General features: G+C 36.7%; 1 protein-coding gene across 1 annotated transcript; it reads left to right on the forward strand.

Moving 5' to 3' along the window:
* The first annotated feature begins 8,103 nt into the window (after nucleotides 1-8,103).
* Nucleotides 8,104-17,287, forward strand: pyya (peptide YYa). Its single transcript, XM_026916895.3, has 4 exons — nucleotides 8,104-8,270; nucleotides 11,688-11,875; nucleotides 14,976-15,056; nucleotides 17,023-17,287. The coding sequence occupies exons 2-4, from the start codon at nucleotides 11,688-11,690 to the stop codon at nucleotides 17,045-17,047; spliced, it is 294 nt and encodes a 97-aa protein (XP_026772696.1). The 5' UTR covers nucleotides 8,104-8,270; the 3' UTR covers nucleotides 17,048-17,287.
* Nucleotides 17,288-18,186: the final 899 nt, after the last annotated feature.

The raw sequence follows: 18,186 nt of genomic DNA on the forward strand, positions 1-18,186 counted from the left end.
TAAAAAAAAGGAAAATGTTACTGTTGTGATTGTGCCATCACACCAAAAGACACCACTTTGGACAATCTTAAGTGTCTATTTTCAATTTGAAGACAGACAAAGAGGACACGCCTCCTTCAGATGAAATAATGCACCTGTATGTCAGTAAAGTTATGTGCATTAGCTAGTTGCATGATAATATTGTTAAAAATGTTAAAGCAGTTAGCACTAAGGTACCCAAACAACATCCAACGAACTAAAAAAAAAACACCATTTTAACTGCAAAACCCTTAATATCACAAAGATTTTATTTATTTATTTATTTATTAGTTCAACTTGTTCAGATTATCCTTTCCTGAAACGGTAAAATGAGCCAAAGTAAAATAGCATTTGAGGAAAAATAAAGAAGCTTTCATACCTTCATACTATGGGTTATCCAAAAACTGTGATCATTGATCAGAAGGATTTGGGGTAATTATTCTCTGAAATTATTCTGTATTCATACACATTGCACTGCTGATCAACAAGGTACTATTAAAGATTTTATCCAGCACTGATTCAGTGCTGATTTGTTTTCATTATTCTTTTCATTCCTGCCTCTCACAGATTTATATGAAGCAAATGAGTAAGTCTTTAAAATTAGTGCTTAGGGTACAGTACATTACATTTCATGTCAGAGTCTCGAATGAGCAAATCAAACAACTGAAGGTGAAATCATTAAGAAGGTGAAAAAATCTTCACCTATACCAGGAAGGTAAGGACAGAACAACACATATGTCAATACACATTCATGTAACAATCAAAGCATCTGGTGTTCACTGAAGCCTGAAGTGTTTGGAGCTGTTGCTGTTTCTTAATGAATGACTGACATGGTGCGTAGACGGAGAGCCCTATGACGCAGAACTCGCAAATCCTAAACACCTGCTCACACTCTCACACTACGCCAACCAGACCACTGTGTGCTTCTCATATATTGTTTGAAACTGTGGATGGTTTTAATAAATCAAACTGCTCTGAGGGTGGATCATTGCACTGAATAAGAAAAAAGCATGACCTGATTATGTGACAAGATGGTGAAATGTTCAGCTCATCCACTAATCACAACTTGCACCACTGGCTACAACTGATTTTCAGTAAACTATTCATTTTCTCCTTGTGTAGTTACTACTGTGGTTTATGTGCTTGACGGCACCTGAATACATCAAGTTGCCATTTTATCAAGTTCTCTTACCAAACATATCATGTAGGTGTAGCCCATCTGTTGCTATATGCAAAGTATTTGACCCCCTCAACCTGTCTATCAGGGGACGGAGACCACTGGGAGCACCACTGAGCAGATACTACTTGGTTGTTGGTTTATTCTCAGCTCAGCACTGACGCATCCATAGATTCATCATGCCTTTTCAAGTTACAAAGAAAAATCTAAAGGCAGAAAAAAATAAAACTTTCAGAAAATTACTTTGTTGGTGCTCTGCTGATTAAAACACTTTATACCACAGCACTGTTGAACGCTCGAATCTGATTGGTCAGAAGGTGTTGATTAATTTCCTATAACAGCAACTCTGACAATAGTGCAGCTGCAAATGTCAGGTTTATATTAATGCGCTCGTTGTGTATATTGTGTATATAGTGACATGCATGGTGGACGCTTCACATAATCTAGATGGATGGATGGATGGATGGACTTTATTGATCCCCAAGGGGAAATTTGGGTGCTACAACACTAAAGACACTGGTACAGTAGAAAGACATCGTGTACAAATAATAACAGATGGACGTCCGCCTCAGGCCTGGTTCCCGGGATAGACTGAACTAGATCCTGCCCAAGATATTGAAGATGAATGAATGAATGAATGAGAGCTCAACCAAGCAGAAATGGAAAGAGAAAGTCAATGAGGGTGTGCTTTACAAACAGTATTGGAACAAAGCCCAGGTGTGAGAACTGCTTTTTGTCTCTCTTGTTTTGCTTTGTTCCTCTGCTGGTGATAGATTGATGGGATGTGAGTTTATCCAGGTCTGCGTCTCAGCACAGGCAGGAAGCTTCACCTCGCCATCCAACTGCCACAACGATTTACAACTCTGTCTTGGGATTACATCTGATATGTGTGTTTGTATGTGTGTGTGTGTGTGTGTGTGTGTGTGTGTGTGTGTGTGTGTGTGTGGGTGGGTGGTGTACGAGACTCAGCATAGACACAAGAGGATGAAAATTCTTCAGTACAGGACAATATCTTCAATCCAAAACATATATTTAAGTTCCAGCTCAAAACTCGATTATGTTTTTGCTCTGCAAATCACAGGTTTATATTAATGCACTCATTCTTATAGGTTATCGTTTCTATAGTAACAGCTCATTCACAGGGACTTGTATGGCTCCACATAAACAGATTAAAAAACATGTGTAATTGTTGACATGGTGACTCAGTCAGGAGATGTTTATTTAAGGAAAGGAGTCTCCAGCATCAGTGCTTTGTAGCTGGAGGAATGAAACACTTTGGAATGTGCTGTCATAGGAAAATAATCAACATGGTGTGTTAAGAGTGTCGCCGCTTCATCACACCACCATGGCAGTGATTATTGTCCCATAACAGCACATCCTGAGGTGTTTTATTCCTTACCTGATAAACTCCATCCTCAAACCTATTTCAACACTAATGTTCACATATTTTAGTCTCAGACCAGAAATCTTTCAAACATCAAAATATTTAGTTAAATGAGTAAGCAAATTTTTCAGATTTTTTGTGGCCCTTTTTTGCTCCATTTGTGCAGCCCTCAGTGTGAATGACTTGTCTTTAGTCAGTGTGAGCTGAAGACCTTTCAGAGTTTCATATCAGGCAGTGTGACTATTTCACACCTCAAGAGGGCAGAATACACAGAATACATCTCGACTACTCATTTCCAGCACATACTGTGTGCATCATGCATCATCATTTCATTAGCAATGCTTCCCTTTTATGATGATCACAGTAAAACTGATACCCTTTCATCATGATATTAAAAGTGCTAAGCTTTAGTGGATATAATTCAATCATATCTGAATCATGTAATCCAATAATCACTACAGAGCTTCCCAGATCCATTACTGGAGATTTTCACCCATTGGGTGATGCATCTGCATCCTCCTGAAATGATATCGATGCAGGATAGCGCACTTATGTCGTAATGATGCTGGGTAAATTTCTGCAGTCAGTGAGTAAACCCATTGACGTCGAGAACATAATCGGGGGGCTTCTCGGTGAGGGGGCTCCATAACTCGGCCCCTGAGGAGAAGCAGAGCGAGAGAGGAGAGAATGCGTCAGCTTTCCTGAGGCTAAATCCAGCCTTCTGACATGGTGAGACAACAGTCGAAACCCGTCATCGTCTCACATCGTCATCCATCACAGTCCGACTGATCTGATGCTGTGTGACCGCGATGATGAGAAGAAGTTGTTTTTGTTGCTTCACAGCAGGGAGTCAGAGTGACTGCACTTATAATCCTGAGAATGTTTCTCTAATGATACTACCTTACTGAATGAAACCTTTCATGTCCTCTGTATTTGTTTGGGGTTTTTTTTCACTTGTTCCCCAACTTATAATCTAAACTGGTCTGGAGGTTTAGTAAAAGCTCTTTTCTGAAAAGTTAGTCTACTCTAGTGTAGTTCTAGTTCTTTTTACACACTGCCACACTCTGACACTTCCTATGCAATTACATGTAAAACATTAAAAACATGTGCTGGTGGTTGAGAAAAAAATATCTTATGTAAACATATGCAGCTTAGGTTCTTGCTCATGTAAGTACACAAATGTATCTAACTTATAATTCCTGAAACATACATGTTTTGTAACATGCTAACACCAATCTAAAATTTGACAGTAGCTACATATTAACTCACAGAACCTGTCTACTTACTTACAAAATTTACTTAGGGTCTCTCAATTTACTTTCGAGTTGCTAAATGGCTCTCAACTCCAGAATTAGTTGGCTGTAACCCAGTTGCTTCATGGCCCATGACTGACTGAGCTTTTACCATAAACCCATTGGTCATTGATGTGAAGTATCAAAACAAACCTCTTATTTCCTATTTTCATGGAGATTACTCAGTGAAGTCACAGTTATATTATTAGTCATGAGTAAAGTGTTGTTGTTCAAGTGTAGATGATTTGCTCTTCTCTAAGTGTGAGTGAGTGTCTCATTGGCAATTATTAAGTGTTAGGGAACAAAGTTGAAGTGTGCAGTGATGATTTGCCCACTGAAGATGCCTCAATCACAGCTTTATTAAGTACATACCCACGTAGCTGATGGAGTGATTACAATAGCTTACAGAGCCGGAGTGAGATGCACTTTCAGCCAGGAAACTACACAAGTCACTCAAACTCTAGGTACAAACAACTTAAGAAAGAAACCCAGTAATGGTTACTGTCATGTCTCTAAACATTGTGGCCAAACCCATTTCACTAAAAATCTATAAGACTGCCCACAAAAGTTTTCATTTCTTTACAGAAAAATAGCCAAATATGAGAGAGAGGCTGAGGAGGTGATTACTGACTATGGGAAGAAGCAGGTGAGGAACTACAGCCCCCTGTTGATCAATGGGGCCACGGTCAAGAGCAGCTTCAAATACCTTGGGGTCCATCTCACAGAAGACCTGTCATGGACTACATGCACAAACAGCTTGGATACAAGAACGCACCAGTGTCTCTACCATCTACGACATCTGGTCAGGTTCAGGGTCACTCACAGGGTGCTGAAGGCTTTCTACACTGGGGCTGTGGAGAGTCTTCTCACCAGAAGCATCACCACCTGGTTCGGAGGCACCACAGCCAAGGACTGGAATGTACTGTCCAGTGGTGAGGGCAGCAGAGAAGACCATCAGGACTTCTCTCCCCTGCATCACATACATCTACAACCAGCGATGCAAGACCAGGGCCAGGAGGACCGTGAAAGACTTTCACCACCCCAGAAACAGTCTCTTCTCAGTGCTCCCATCAGGGAAGCGCTACTGGATCCTGAGGACAAACACAGAGAGACTCAGGAGGAGTTTCTACCCTCAGGCAATCCGGCTACTGAATGAGGACACTTAAGAAGTCTGCATATTACTCTACCTCACACACAGACACACATACACAAACAGTTGCCTTATGAACAAACAAAAAGTCTTGCACTCTTGCACTATGAGACAATTTTTTTTTGCACACTACACTCCTCTAAAAGCTGCTAAGCATTCCTCCAGCTGCTAAACATATTTTTACATATAAAGTCTATATTTTGTCTACTAGATTCTATTCTGTTTTATTTTTCTATTTTATTCATTATATTCTGCTTTTATTATATTCTGTTTTATTATGTATCACTGTTGCACTGTGGGATGAGGCACTAAGGAAAAACTTTTCACTACATTAATACATCACATGTATGTAATGAAATAAACAATTGTAACTGCTGGTAACTTGCTTGCTTGTGTTGGTAACAGTAACTTCATCACCACCCAATCACTGATTATTTTCCTATGACAGCACACCACGCCATGTATTATTCCTTACATAACGTATATACAAAATGTTGCCTGTATTTGTTCTGCTATTTTTACTGCTTGTATGGCCTACATGGATGGCGTCCAAAGAGCACAAATAGGGCATGGATGTTTAACCCATTTAACCCATACAATTCAAATCATGCAAATGTACGTGGTGTGTAATCACCAAATCTATGAGGATGAGTCAGATAAAAATTTTGCAGCATTATTACAAATTTTCCACATAATTGCTATTTCATTCGCTACAAGTGTTCCAGTGCTTAATGAGATTCTACTGAGATTGCAGATTCCTCTAGAAAAAAATCAATTTTGCTCCTTTACTGCAGTTATTAGTCTCCTCAGTTCTCGTAAAATCTCACAAAAAAGTTTCTTAAGCCACATCCTTTTTTATTTAAATATTTAGATACTTATATATTTTATTGCTGATATTTATGAAGCTGTATATTATTGTACCTCAAAAATACATGGCTTTTCTTGACTAGCCATTTGTGAACTGAATAATTAAATAGCTCACTAAATAATCTGCTCATCACCACACAGCATGCAACATCCATTGCTTGAAATGATGTATTTCTGCTTGACTAAACATAAACAGAAGATAAACTCAGCAATAGCCTCGATATTGAGTAGCGAATATGAGCATGCACGTCCATAAATGCCATCATATGAATAATTCGAAGGGCTCTGAGAGAGAGAAAGATGAGATGAGTGTGTGGGTTGGGTGTGGGTTCGTGTTCATGCTTTTGTATTTCTGCCACCCAGTGCATCATCACAGCTGTGAGTGATTGTTCACAAACTTCCTATGAGAAGTTCTCAATGTGTCTTAATCATAGTCTGGAGGTGATTCAACATCGTCTGGATCCATAACACCACCGCTGGGTAATCAGGCCTTCTTCTGGACATGTTTCTTTCATATAGTAAATGGCCCATACATACAGGTAAGTATAATAGATCCTGCGTTTACCTTATACCTATTAAAGTAACACTTCAGACAAAAATGAAATGTACACAATGTCCCGTTTATCATGAATGTAGTCAATCAAGCAAAACCTGTTTGGTGTCTGAGGTTTGCGACTTTAGTTTTGTCCTGGAGCCACAAGGCTAATGTAGCTAAACTGTAAGAGAAGCATCGTGCAAGATGCATTACTAAATTTATTACACTCATGCCAAGAGACATTGTTTGGTTCATCTATACCATTTGTACATAATCTGTTTCATAAATATAATAATTACTTTTAAAAAAAATCTAACCATATCATATTATCATCTGATTACATAGTGTAAGAGAAAACAGGAACTAACCTGACTCAAGGAATTAAATTGTAACCACTGGCAAATGTGATATAAGAGGAATAAAACACTTCAGGGCATGCTTTTATTGGAAAATAATCAAGCTTCTTGTTGGGGCCCATCACACCTCCCCAGCGTTGATTTTTCTTATAATAGCGCCCCTATCATAATTTATTCCTTACTAAAGACTTTAATAAGAACATTTGATACAATGCTTTAAAAAAAAAACTAGGGTTTAGGATACAGCCTGGAAATTAAATGTCTGCAAAGTTTTAAAAAAAAAAAAAGTAGTTTGTCTCCGGCGCCACCTTGTGTTTGTCTCCGGTATTGTAGGACACTAATGCGTCTAAACAGGTTAATCCTTAAACTCAGAATAACATTTTGTGGTCTTTTAACATTTATGATGGCAATATATATTTTAAACACCGTCATATTAGTTTGGATAACTACACAGCTACATTGTTGAAATAACACATATAGCTTTAAATTAGCTCAATTAGCTAGTGTTTCAGTCTAGCTGGACACAAATGGAGGATTTAGGGTGGTAATTCAATAATGCAAGACTTTTATACAAAATACAGCCTAATAGGAGATTCAGGATTTGTAATCCTACATGTATTTTGATACCACTATCACCAAACATCAGGGTTAGCATCTTAAATTGCTAAAGTGTTTGGTAGTGTGCTGTTAATGAGGCCAGGGTTTAGCTGACAGGATCACTTTTGTCACTTCAGCTTCACTTCACTTTGTTTAAGACATTAAAGAGGTCTGATGTCCAACATACATTCAAAAGACATCATTTTAGCTATATCCTTAGTGGACAACTGTTATTTTGTCAAACACTTTAGCATAATTAGCATGTCTGTCTAGTATATTAAGCTATATAGCTATATCAGGCTGTGTAGGTTTATCAGGTTTATAATTCTGTAAACGCTAATCAACACACCTACTCGTAAATAAATAAATAAATCCAATGGATATATCTTCACACTGATATGTGTCCTAATTACACACACACACACACACTTATTTTATATATATACATTATATAAAGAGAGAGAGAGAGAGAGCTTCAGGAGTTAACTGAAATTTGAATTTGAATTTTAAACTCTAACGGTCACGCACGAGCCTTGTTCGAACAGGAGCGAGCGCGCGCGCAACAGGTGCTAATTACACTCTGTGGAGTTCGCGAGCAACAAGCTATTGAGATTGATTTAAATCAAAACATGTCAAAATAATGTAATACTGATGTCGTGTACGTGTGCGCGCGTGCGCTCGCGTTTAGCCCTCCCCTTGTGTCTTTTTTTTTTTTTTTTTTCCTTTTCTAACGCAAACCCCGACCAGCGACTGCGCGTATAAAAAGCGCACGTGAAGCAGTCCACACACAACAGCGATCAGCGCGCGCCACTTCTGAGCTCGAGGACTTCGGCTTCAATTAAAACTCAATCAGAGCCTTGATCTCAAACCTACAGCTTCATCTCAACACCAACAGTAAGTGTTATTCCACTTCTTCTCTTTAGAAAGCAGGAGCCAGTCGCATGGCTTTTTCCTTTTTAATGCATCAACTAAATAGAGAAATCATTTTTAAAAAGCAGATCATAGTATAAATTATTATTATACTAGTGTAGGCAGAGTGCAATTACAAAACATTTTATTATGCAAAAACAAGATGTGCATTTGTTTCAGATGTGCTCGTGCAGTGACACTTGTAAAAGCACAAACTCATGCTGTAAAATAAGATGACAGAAGGGGAATTTATTATTATTATTATTATTATTATTATTATTATTATTGACACTGACCACTGTCAGATTCCTCTATCTTTCAAAGAAACCTAATGCATCAGAGTTGCACCATGTAACACCATGTGTACCTAACAAATATTTCATATTTTGACAGAAATTAGAATAAAGTTTCATTGTATTACATGCATTTTAGTGGGCAGATTGTTGCACGTTTCACAGATGCTGTGGTCATTAAATTTTCAGTTGACTGCCATATCTGTTAAAGAAGTTAGTGTATTTCCAAAGCAATGAAATTTTATAAAAAGTTATACAGAGAAAAGACAAATGCGTATAAGCAATGACTTGGTCAAAGAAAAAAAAAAATACAGTCTTTTAGGTTAACTTAAAAGAAGACAACTATGTACAACTATGTCATCATTCTCAAACCCTACTCTTAGTGAATTCTGCCAGAATAAATTCATTACCTCCTATTTCTATTGTATTTTTTATTCCATATTACTGTAAATTGACAAAACATAAGTGTGTGCACGAGTGGAATATCTGAAAATGAGGATTTTTATGAGGTACGCTTATTGCAGGGACACGCTGGCCGTGAATGCATGCATGAAGAGGATAAATTCACTGTTGAATGTTGAAATCTGTTCCTTCCAATATAAAAGAGATACTTGTGGCTTTGACGTTACAACGCAAGTCGAGCCACTTTGACTCACGCAGGGTATTGTGGGTAATAACAAACAGTGAGTGCGTTCAGAACCACGGACAGCGACAGTCTCAGCCCCAGTCAGAGGCTGTGCTACAAGGACTTGGACCAAATCACTCGTTTACAGATTAATGATGTATAAAGAACCCAAAGCTGTCAATAAGGATTTGTCATTTGGCAAAAGTGTCACTGAGCCAAGTGTTTAGCTAAATACATTATCATAGCTGTTATACTAAATAGTTTCTCTATAGTAATCGAAGGAGATAGTGTAGATCACCTTTTTTCCTTCTCCGATCCTTACAGAGTTTTTCCCATCACCACTTGCACACTAGTGATCTAAAGTCAGAGTCATATAAAGACATATTTGCGATTGAATTGATTTCCAGCACACAACTAAAACTCCTCAGGACTCTACAGACACCTGTTAATGCCTCGCATTATTTAGATACAGGTCCATTTACAATTTCTTCTTCTTCTGATTAAAGGGACGACAAATTTCTAAGTCTCGTTTTGAGACATGAAAACTAAAAGCCCATGAAATCATAAACTCTTCCAAATATGAAATTAGTAATCAGAAACTAGAAAAATGATAACCTGCAGTTTTAATATCTGAAAACAGCCTTCGTGTTGATAAAGCTGCTGTATGTAGTGCATTAACATACAACAGCTACAAGTTATAAACGCCTAAGATTACAGAATGACGCTACGCTTACATGAACAAAACAGAACAATAATCTTCTCTTAAAAGGTACTTATGATCAATTTATGTAGCTTAAATGTGTTTTAAAGGTATGCTACATCCTCCAGGTCTGCTATCTAAAGATACAAAATATGTACCCTTATAAAATATGTTTCTGAGAGTGACAAACGCTAAAGGTTAGAGCACAATTTTCAAGGGGATAAAGATAAAACATCCAGTCACATTGACTTCCCTCTCAGACATTGAAACTAATCAATAAAATGACATTTTATTCGCTTTTCTTTCAAAGTGGTATTGATATAAAATAGAAGAAATGTCCCTCTAAAATATTGCGCTCTAATTCACCTGAAATGTGTGTAATAGCCTAAAGATTGTTGTGAGATTATTCTCATTCATTATACACTAGACACTTCACTTCACTTGGGTGCTATAGATTCAAAGCAGAAAAAAAAAGAACAAATTTTTTTTTTTTAAATCCTGATTCTCATACTGAGGATCCTTCCAACACCCTCAGTAGTACTGTTTGACTCTGTAGTATACATTTGTGGAAGAGTAATGACTCATAATCGCACTATCCGCAGTCACCCAGAAGACGTTTCTTCCCTTCTCAGGGAGTTTTTCCTTGCCTCTGGCTTGCTCATTAGGGATCTACATCTAAATCCATATCTGGATTTCTGTAAAGCTGCTGTGTGACCATGACTATTGTTATAATGCTATATAAATAAAATTGAATTGAATCTAAATGAATTAATTCATTCCTCCAGGAATTGTTTCAGTGTAGTTGTCTATACACACACACAGTAGGTGCTAATTCAATACTGTAGGTAATCTTTTTATAGATGAATTACTTTATTTTGCATACATTTTGGATGTAGAGGAGTATATAAAAGATAGGAATTCATTGCTCCTTTGAGGTTTACCTGTGGCTTGCAACCTTCTTCAGAGAATTTTTCCAGGAAACTTTTAAGAATTGTGTAAAATTAGCAACAACAACAACAAAAACTTGATTTAGCTAAATGTTTAACTCTAGTTAAATCGTACTGGTTTTGATCATATCATGACCCAAGGATCAAAAGACCCATCTGAAATTTCTTAGAAATAAAATTTTGGAATAAAAGATAGTTTCAGGTGTTTTGGGACGACATGATCAGGGAGCAAATCCATTCCGCTAATCAATTTCCAATTAAAATTGTTAAACCTTTTCACTGTAATTACACTGTAAATCTTTACACTGTAAAGACTAGGTATCATATGTTTGTTTATAGAAATATGATGATCTAACTTGAATAAACATGAGTTTTGGGAAGTTATGTTATACAGCCTGATGTCCCATATAAAAATACATTGTATTTAAATAATATTGCATTTGTGTTTTTTCAAATTTCGATGATATTTTTTGTATTATTTCTTAAATACCAATTAAGAAATCATATATATAGTTTGTTTTGGTTTATATTTATTTTAATTTTTGTTGCCTGTCTTCTTCTCTTCCTCTAGCTCTATTAATACTATTGCTTTGTGTATTGTAGTGAAGACCAGATATATTTCATATTTGAAAAAAAAAAAAAAAAAATCCTTCAGCCATATTGCTATACAATCTAAAGAGATGGTCTGAGCCAATGAAACTCAACACTACTTAAGTGACGACTAAAATCAAATGAAGCTATTTACTTTTCATAATTACTGTGACATATGAAGGAGAATGTGTCTGGTGTCAACAGTTAAAGAAAGATTTTCGTTTATTTTTTATTTTTCTCTACCAGATGAGTGTCGTATTGAAGTCGTGGACCGTCGTCTTCTCCCTGCTCCTGTGCGTTCTCCTGTATCTCAGCACCATGGTGGACGCCTATCCGCCCAAACCGGAGAATCCCGGAGAGGATGCGGCGCCCGAGGAGCTCGCCAAATACTACACGGCTCTCAGACATTACATCAACCTCATCACCCGGCAAAGGTGAGAGAGACGAGAGCTGATTATTTCTCATCACGAAAGAAGATCATTTTCTAAATTACAGAAGAAGCATTAAAAAATGATTTTGATTACGTTTTAGATTATGGCACTGTTTTGTACAACTGTATGTTATAAGTGATTAATGTAGTGCATGTTTATGCTGATTCTTACGCTTCGGATATTTCAAATATATTAATGAATTTCCAATTTTCCAACTATTTTCCAATTTTCCAACTAAGCTATTACACAGTTCATGATTTCAATTATATTACAGACAGTTAGATTTTAGATTATATTAGTTTATTTTAGCACTATTATACAATTTATGGTTTCTCATATATTACAGAGGCTCTGATGCTAGAGCTATTTTACAGTTTTTGGTATTAAATACATTTTTATTTAGATACAGATTTTCTGATTTTAACCAGCGGTTATGATTTTGCATATAATATAACATTTATTGCTAGTGATATAATGTAGATTTTCTGACTTTAGATTCATATAATGGAATTTCTCAGAGTTTCAGATTTTAGATATATTACAGGTTTTGTGATTTCTTATACATTTTAGATATAGATAGTTTTTTGTTTGTTTATTTCATCACTATTACACAACTTATGGTTTCGACTATGTTACAGAATTATTTGATATACACTATAGATGCTATATTATATAAAATATTTAATTTACGCTATATTATAAAGTTTATTATTTGCAGTTTCTGATTTCAGATACATACAGAGTTCCTCAGACTTCTCTGAGATTCCACTTTCTCTTAGGTGTGTTAGAATCTATGATAACTGTTAGAGTTTTTGGTTTCTGAAATGTTTAAGCCCAATCTAACAAGTTCAGAAGCTCTGTTGGACTTCATGGCACACGGCTTCATGCCTCACATCAGCAACCCGCTGTTCTCATCCATCTCCTGCTCCTGTCACACACTGCAGTGAATCCATCACTCAGCTCTGTAGTCAGAGCCTAAAATATCATTATGGGTCACGCTGAAAAGGCTGATGGAGCTGCTTATTCGCGCACGGAGCCTATAAAAGCCAAGCAGATGCACAGTGAGTGGTTCGAAATCCAATCCTAAGCAAATCTGGCTGCTCGGAGATTCATTTCTGACTCTCTGACCGAGTTTATTTACACGTTTATGCTTTCTGAATGTCTCCTTGACATTTGAAAGAGAAAGTCTCATTGTATATTGGACTTCTGTGCTTCATAACAGACTTATTCCTTGACCTTTACAGTAAAGAAGGTAGTAAAGAGCATGCAGAAAAACATGAAGTCGGTCAACGGCACCTGTCGCGATGTTCAAACTGTATGAAACACAGTCAGAAAAACATACATACATTATATATTAGTATTTTACCAAATATTTTTGTACCCAATTTACATTGTGTTCAATTGTTTTTGGGAGAAGATTCTTCATTAATGGCATGCTCTTATCACCAAAATCAAGTCAGAATTTTCTGACAGCTCTGAATTCAAGCATCGTGAGACACTGTTGGCATGTCAGTATGGAGGAAGCTATGAAAGAGTGGTTAGCAGTTAATGCTAAGTGTAATTTTAGTCATAAAGAGTCTTGGATGTTGATACTCCAGAACATTTTGTCTCATTTCCATGGTCTCTGTGTCTTTATATCGTACATATCTCTCTAGCTAGATTGTTAGCTACCTTCCCAATGGAGAAAATGATGTTCGCCCAACATCAGTTTGCTAACTAGGTTACTAGTAAAGCAGCTGTATTACTTGTCGCCTAGCAACAGTGTTCTCCAGACTTTAAGCACCTGGTGTATAAATTCAGGAGTTGCGTTTAAACGCATCATTAATCATGGCAGGGTGACGCTAAGACATGCTTCTCCTGAGAGAGTCGAAGCCGTATGAAGCATTAATTTCGCAGCTCTACATAAACATATTTTAATTGTTTAATTGTAAAAAAAAACTTAATTGTTGATACAGAGAGGTTTTCCATAAGTAGATGCTTTCTTAACATTTATGGAAGCTTTGTAACAGTCAGAGGTAAAGCTGTAACTTTAAGCTTTCATACATCTTCAGGACAGAAGAGTTTAGGCTTTGCAGTTTCTCTGTAATGTGACAAGCTGCAGGTTTTTTGTCTTATTAACTTCAAGAGAAAGAAAAACAGAGATGCTGGTGACAGAGTGCTTCTAGCTGCTATAGCGTTAGTGTTAACAGGAACTAACTTGAACAGATAAAAGAATAAACAGATGAAAAAGCATGATATGTCATGCCTTAATGACTAAAAAAGGGCAAATAGCTGGAATAAAACACTTCGGGATGTGCCTTTATTAGAAAATGATGAAGTTGAATGCAATAAAAGTGTCTTCGCTTCATCATGCCACCCTGTCACTCATTATTTTCCAGTAAAATTACTTTCTTACATAATGCTCAGCAGGGTACAGGTGGTCCCACGTAGTCGCTGCGTTTCACAGCTCACAGAATGTTTCAGCTTTCCCTTGAGTGCGCTGACGTTCCCTGCAGGCATTCAGGATGAATCTGGGCATAAAATTGCTTCATCGATATGAGCGCTGTGTGTGTGGCTCCGTATGAGAGATTCAGTTCTGTTTCAGCTCTGAGAGAAAACACCTGCAACTTTACCATCAGATCTACTGCATTTACTATCAACTGGAAGGACCATGCGTTTGTCCTTTTTTTTTTTATATACACGCTAATGAGATTTTTATTCTGTTAAAGATGATGATGGTGAAGTGAAACTTCTCCTGCTTCCGTTTGAGCTGTAATGTTTTTCCACACACGGTCTGACAGAGACACAGACCCACTGCACGACCTCAGGCCAATTACAGTTCTTTCTGTACTTTTCCGTGCTGTCCCTGTCACATTTGTCGAGGGTTTTATTCACAGTGACATCATCGGAGTTGAAAAGTCTGAGAGAATTGAGAGGCAGTGGAGTGGAGTGTGGTGTGTGTGCTCTTTTTCATCAGTGCATTTTCATTAGTGAAGGTCAGACATTGTGATGGTTCGGTTCATGTTTGGGGAAAGAAACGATCTTTCTGTGTCAAAGTGAAGGAGCTTATTGTGTCTAGTTTCTGACCTCTCTCTCTCTCTCTCTCTCTCTCTCTCTCTCTCAGGTATGGGAAGAGGTCGACTCAGGAGGGAAGTCTGGCAGACTTGCTGTTCGGAGACAGCAATGAGCACAACCAGCGATCAAGGTGAGACACACACACACACTCGCTCACACACTCAGAGCTGATTTATACTTTAAGAGACGTTTACTACACATAACAGGAACTAACTTCCTTCATGGACATGCCACAACATTAGATGTAACTATAAAAGGACAAAATGTACAGTGTGAGGTACAGTAGAAAATTGTAATCATTGACAAACTGCTGTGGTATAAGTGGAATAAAACACTTGGGGACGTGCTGTTAAAATACCGGAAAATAATAACTTCATCACACCATGCTATCATTGATTAGTTTCCTACAACAGCATGACATGGTGTTTTTTCCTTACTTATACAGGCATCACAAACAGTGAAGTAACAACGAAAACCTCCAGAATCTCCACTGATGTGTATGCGTGAATAAAGGAGTTGCGATACAAAGTTCAGCGTTCGATTTTCTGTAGAAAATGATCTGTAGAAAATCACAAAGGACTTTCTTTTTTTTCTTTCGTCTTTTTTCTGTACATTCTGGTTTGAGATGTTGCGCTGGTGGACAGCGCCTGCATATGTGCACCAAGTCAAAAATAAAAAATTTCATTAATTTTGATAAAATTTAATTTGAAAAAGATATCATATCATATATTAAAAAAAGGGGGGGTATGTTTAAAAGAAGTAGGTTTTTTCTGCACTTTTTGTTTTTTATGGTTTTCATGGTTTTTATTTCCAAAACTAAGGTTACATAAACCCCTAATAAATGCTTTAGACATTGCTGTGTATTCTTTACCCCTAAAATCAGGTTTTAAGCATTTTCACAAATGTACTTTAAGCTCTCTGAGCAGTGCAGGTGGATTTGATCAGAGCTGCGTGATAGTCATTAGTCATTACAATTAAATATTAAATGCACCACTTCATGAGGTCAGAATGGGCGTGTCTGAGCACAACACACACACTAAAGCGCGCAGGGGAGGTTTAGGAGTGTTTTTCACTTCATGAATTTTTCACACCTGTGAGCAGATCAGAGGGACAGATGGGACGGTTGGCGTCCTCATCCCCCCCTTTCTCTCTCTCTTTCTCTCTCTCGCTCTCTCGCACTGTCAGGAAGGAGGTGGGTTTGGATCATGACACACACTGAACAGCTGAGAGGCCATGACATTTTAACACACCATTAAATCAGACTTCAAAGGTGCAGGAAACGGCATCGAGCTCATTGCAGGGGGAAAAAAAAAGAGAGAGAAAGTGTAGCAAAGGAGAAAACTGAACAATTTATCCATCACAGCTGAACAGTTTGTGGGGAAGAATATCACCAAGCTGTCATTTTCCTGTTCACTGTTGCAATCAAACGGATTATTTTTGCATTATTATGCAATCATTTCACGTTAAATTAAGCCTAACACTAAATCAGTAATAGTAATGTATTGTTATTAGGCTTAATTTAACAATAATTTGTAAATGTGTATACACCCAAACAATTTACTATACATTATTGCTGACATTTATAATTTATATATTTATCATATTATATTTTATATTATAGTTTATCTTGTTACAATAGTCGTAAAGAACATAATTATAAATATAGCAAAAATACATATAAATACATATATTTATTTTTATATTTAAATTTGCTGTTACATATTATCATTTTATTATCATATAAACATCTTATCATATGATGATAAAAACCATATATATCACATCTTATATTAATGTGTTTTATATTAGCTTTTCATATCATGATATTATTTTTATAATTATATAAGAGTATAAAATATAAAAAAGCAAAAAATAAAATACATATATTAAAATTATTATATGTAAACAATTGTTATATAATATTGTACAGAGTGTATATTATTAATGCCAAACATTATATATATATATATAATGTTGATTAGCCTCACTGTCTGTTTAAAGCAGAATGAAGGAGTTTTCGATTGCTGTAATGTTGCTCTGTTGTGTATATATGAAGGAGGTAATAACATATAGACGTCCTGTCTCGTGTTTTTCAGGTATGACGAGTCGTACATGTGGTGATGCTCTCTGCTGCCCCCTGTTGGACTTTTGTGCCTCCCACTCCAGACCCTGTACCCTGCCCCTGTCCAGCCATCGGTCTTCTCCTTCCACATTTCTCTCATTTTCATCCAACTGTACATAATTTATTACTAGACAGAGAAACCATGTCTCTGGAAACATCACTGTGTCTTACGGAGGATTTATTGTTGCTGTTTGTACATATTAATGACTGTGATTAAAGGTTTACATGATGATACGTGACATCTGACCCGCTTGTATTTGCTGTAGAGGGTTAGGGTTAAAAAAAAAAAAAAGAAGAAGAAGGAAATGATCTTTAATTTAGAGTTTAACTATGGAATTAATTTAATTGACTGAAATACAGAAATATCGGGCTAAATGTCAGTTTATCGGCCTGGTACACGTACATGTACTAGGAATTAGTATTAGTGGACTTTGGTGTAACATAGATGGCCAAAATATGCCAATAATATAAACACTGCAGATACAAATAATGCAAATACTACAGTAGAATAGCAGCAAAAAAAGCAATACAAAGATTATAGATAATACATATAGTTCACATTATAGATAAGATTATAGATAAGATGGCCTTCTCCAGCCAGAGGCAGGTTGTGTCAGTCTTTTCATTTTAAAAAAAATAGATTTAATTGTGTGCCTCAAAATGCTTAAAGTTGGAGATTTTTTTAATAACCAAACCCTGACTGATGCTTTTCTGAAACATTGTCCTGAACTTGTTTTGATAGCTGCTTGGTTCGATAGCTCCGCTAAACTCCTGGAGCTTCCAGGGACAGGTGTATTCACACTGAGGTAATGAAACACCTTAACTGAGATTGAACAATGTTTGTAAATCTCATCTATCTCCCGTATCAGTGCACTTATACACAGAGTACAGCCTGAATACACTCATTAGAACAATGCTAGCTTACCTACAATAACCTACAGCTGTTTTAATAAGTACATGTTTACAAAAACATGGTTTTATAAGGACATATTTTGTGTAAAATTGTTACTCAATAACTAGTTACTCAACTTTTAGTCAATAACTAGTCTTTCCTTATATAAACATGTGATACACAGCCACACAAATAAGGCAAACTATACAAATGACACAATAAATACAAAGACAGGAAAAAAGCATC

The sequence above is a fragment of the Pangasianodon hypophthalmus genome, chromosome 13 (genome assembly GCF_027358585.1).
Source record: "Pangasianodon hypophthalmus isolate fPanHyp1 chromosome 13, fPanHyp1.pri, whole genome shotgun sequence".
Lineage (NCBI taxonomy): Eukaryota > Metazoa > Chordata > Actinopteri > Siluriformes > Pangasiidae > Pangasianodon > Pangasianodon hypophthalmus.

Excerpts from the sequence above, each read along its gene's own strand:
- pyya (XM_026916895.3), top strand. The coding sequence starts at position 11,688 with ATGAGTGTCGTATTGAAGTCGTGGACCGTCGTCTTCTCCCTGCTCCTG. Across the intron at positions 11,876-14,975 it reads AACCTCATCACCCGGCAAAG|GTATGGGAAGAGGTCGACTC; the intron begins GTGAGAGAGACG and ends TCTCTCTCTCAG. Across the intron at positions 15,057-17,022 it reads GAGCACAACCAGCGATCAAG|GTATGACGAGTCGTACATGT; the intron begins GTGAGACACACA and ends CGTGTTTTTCAG.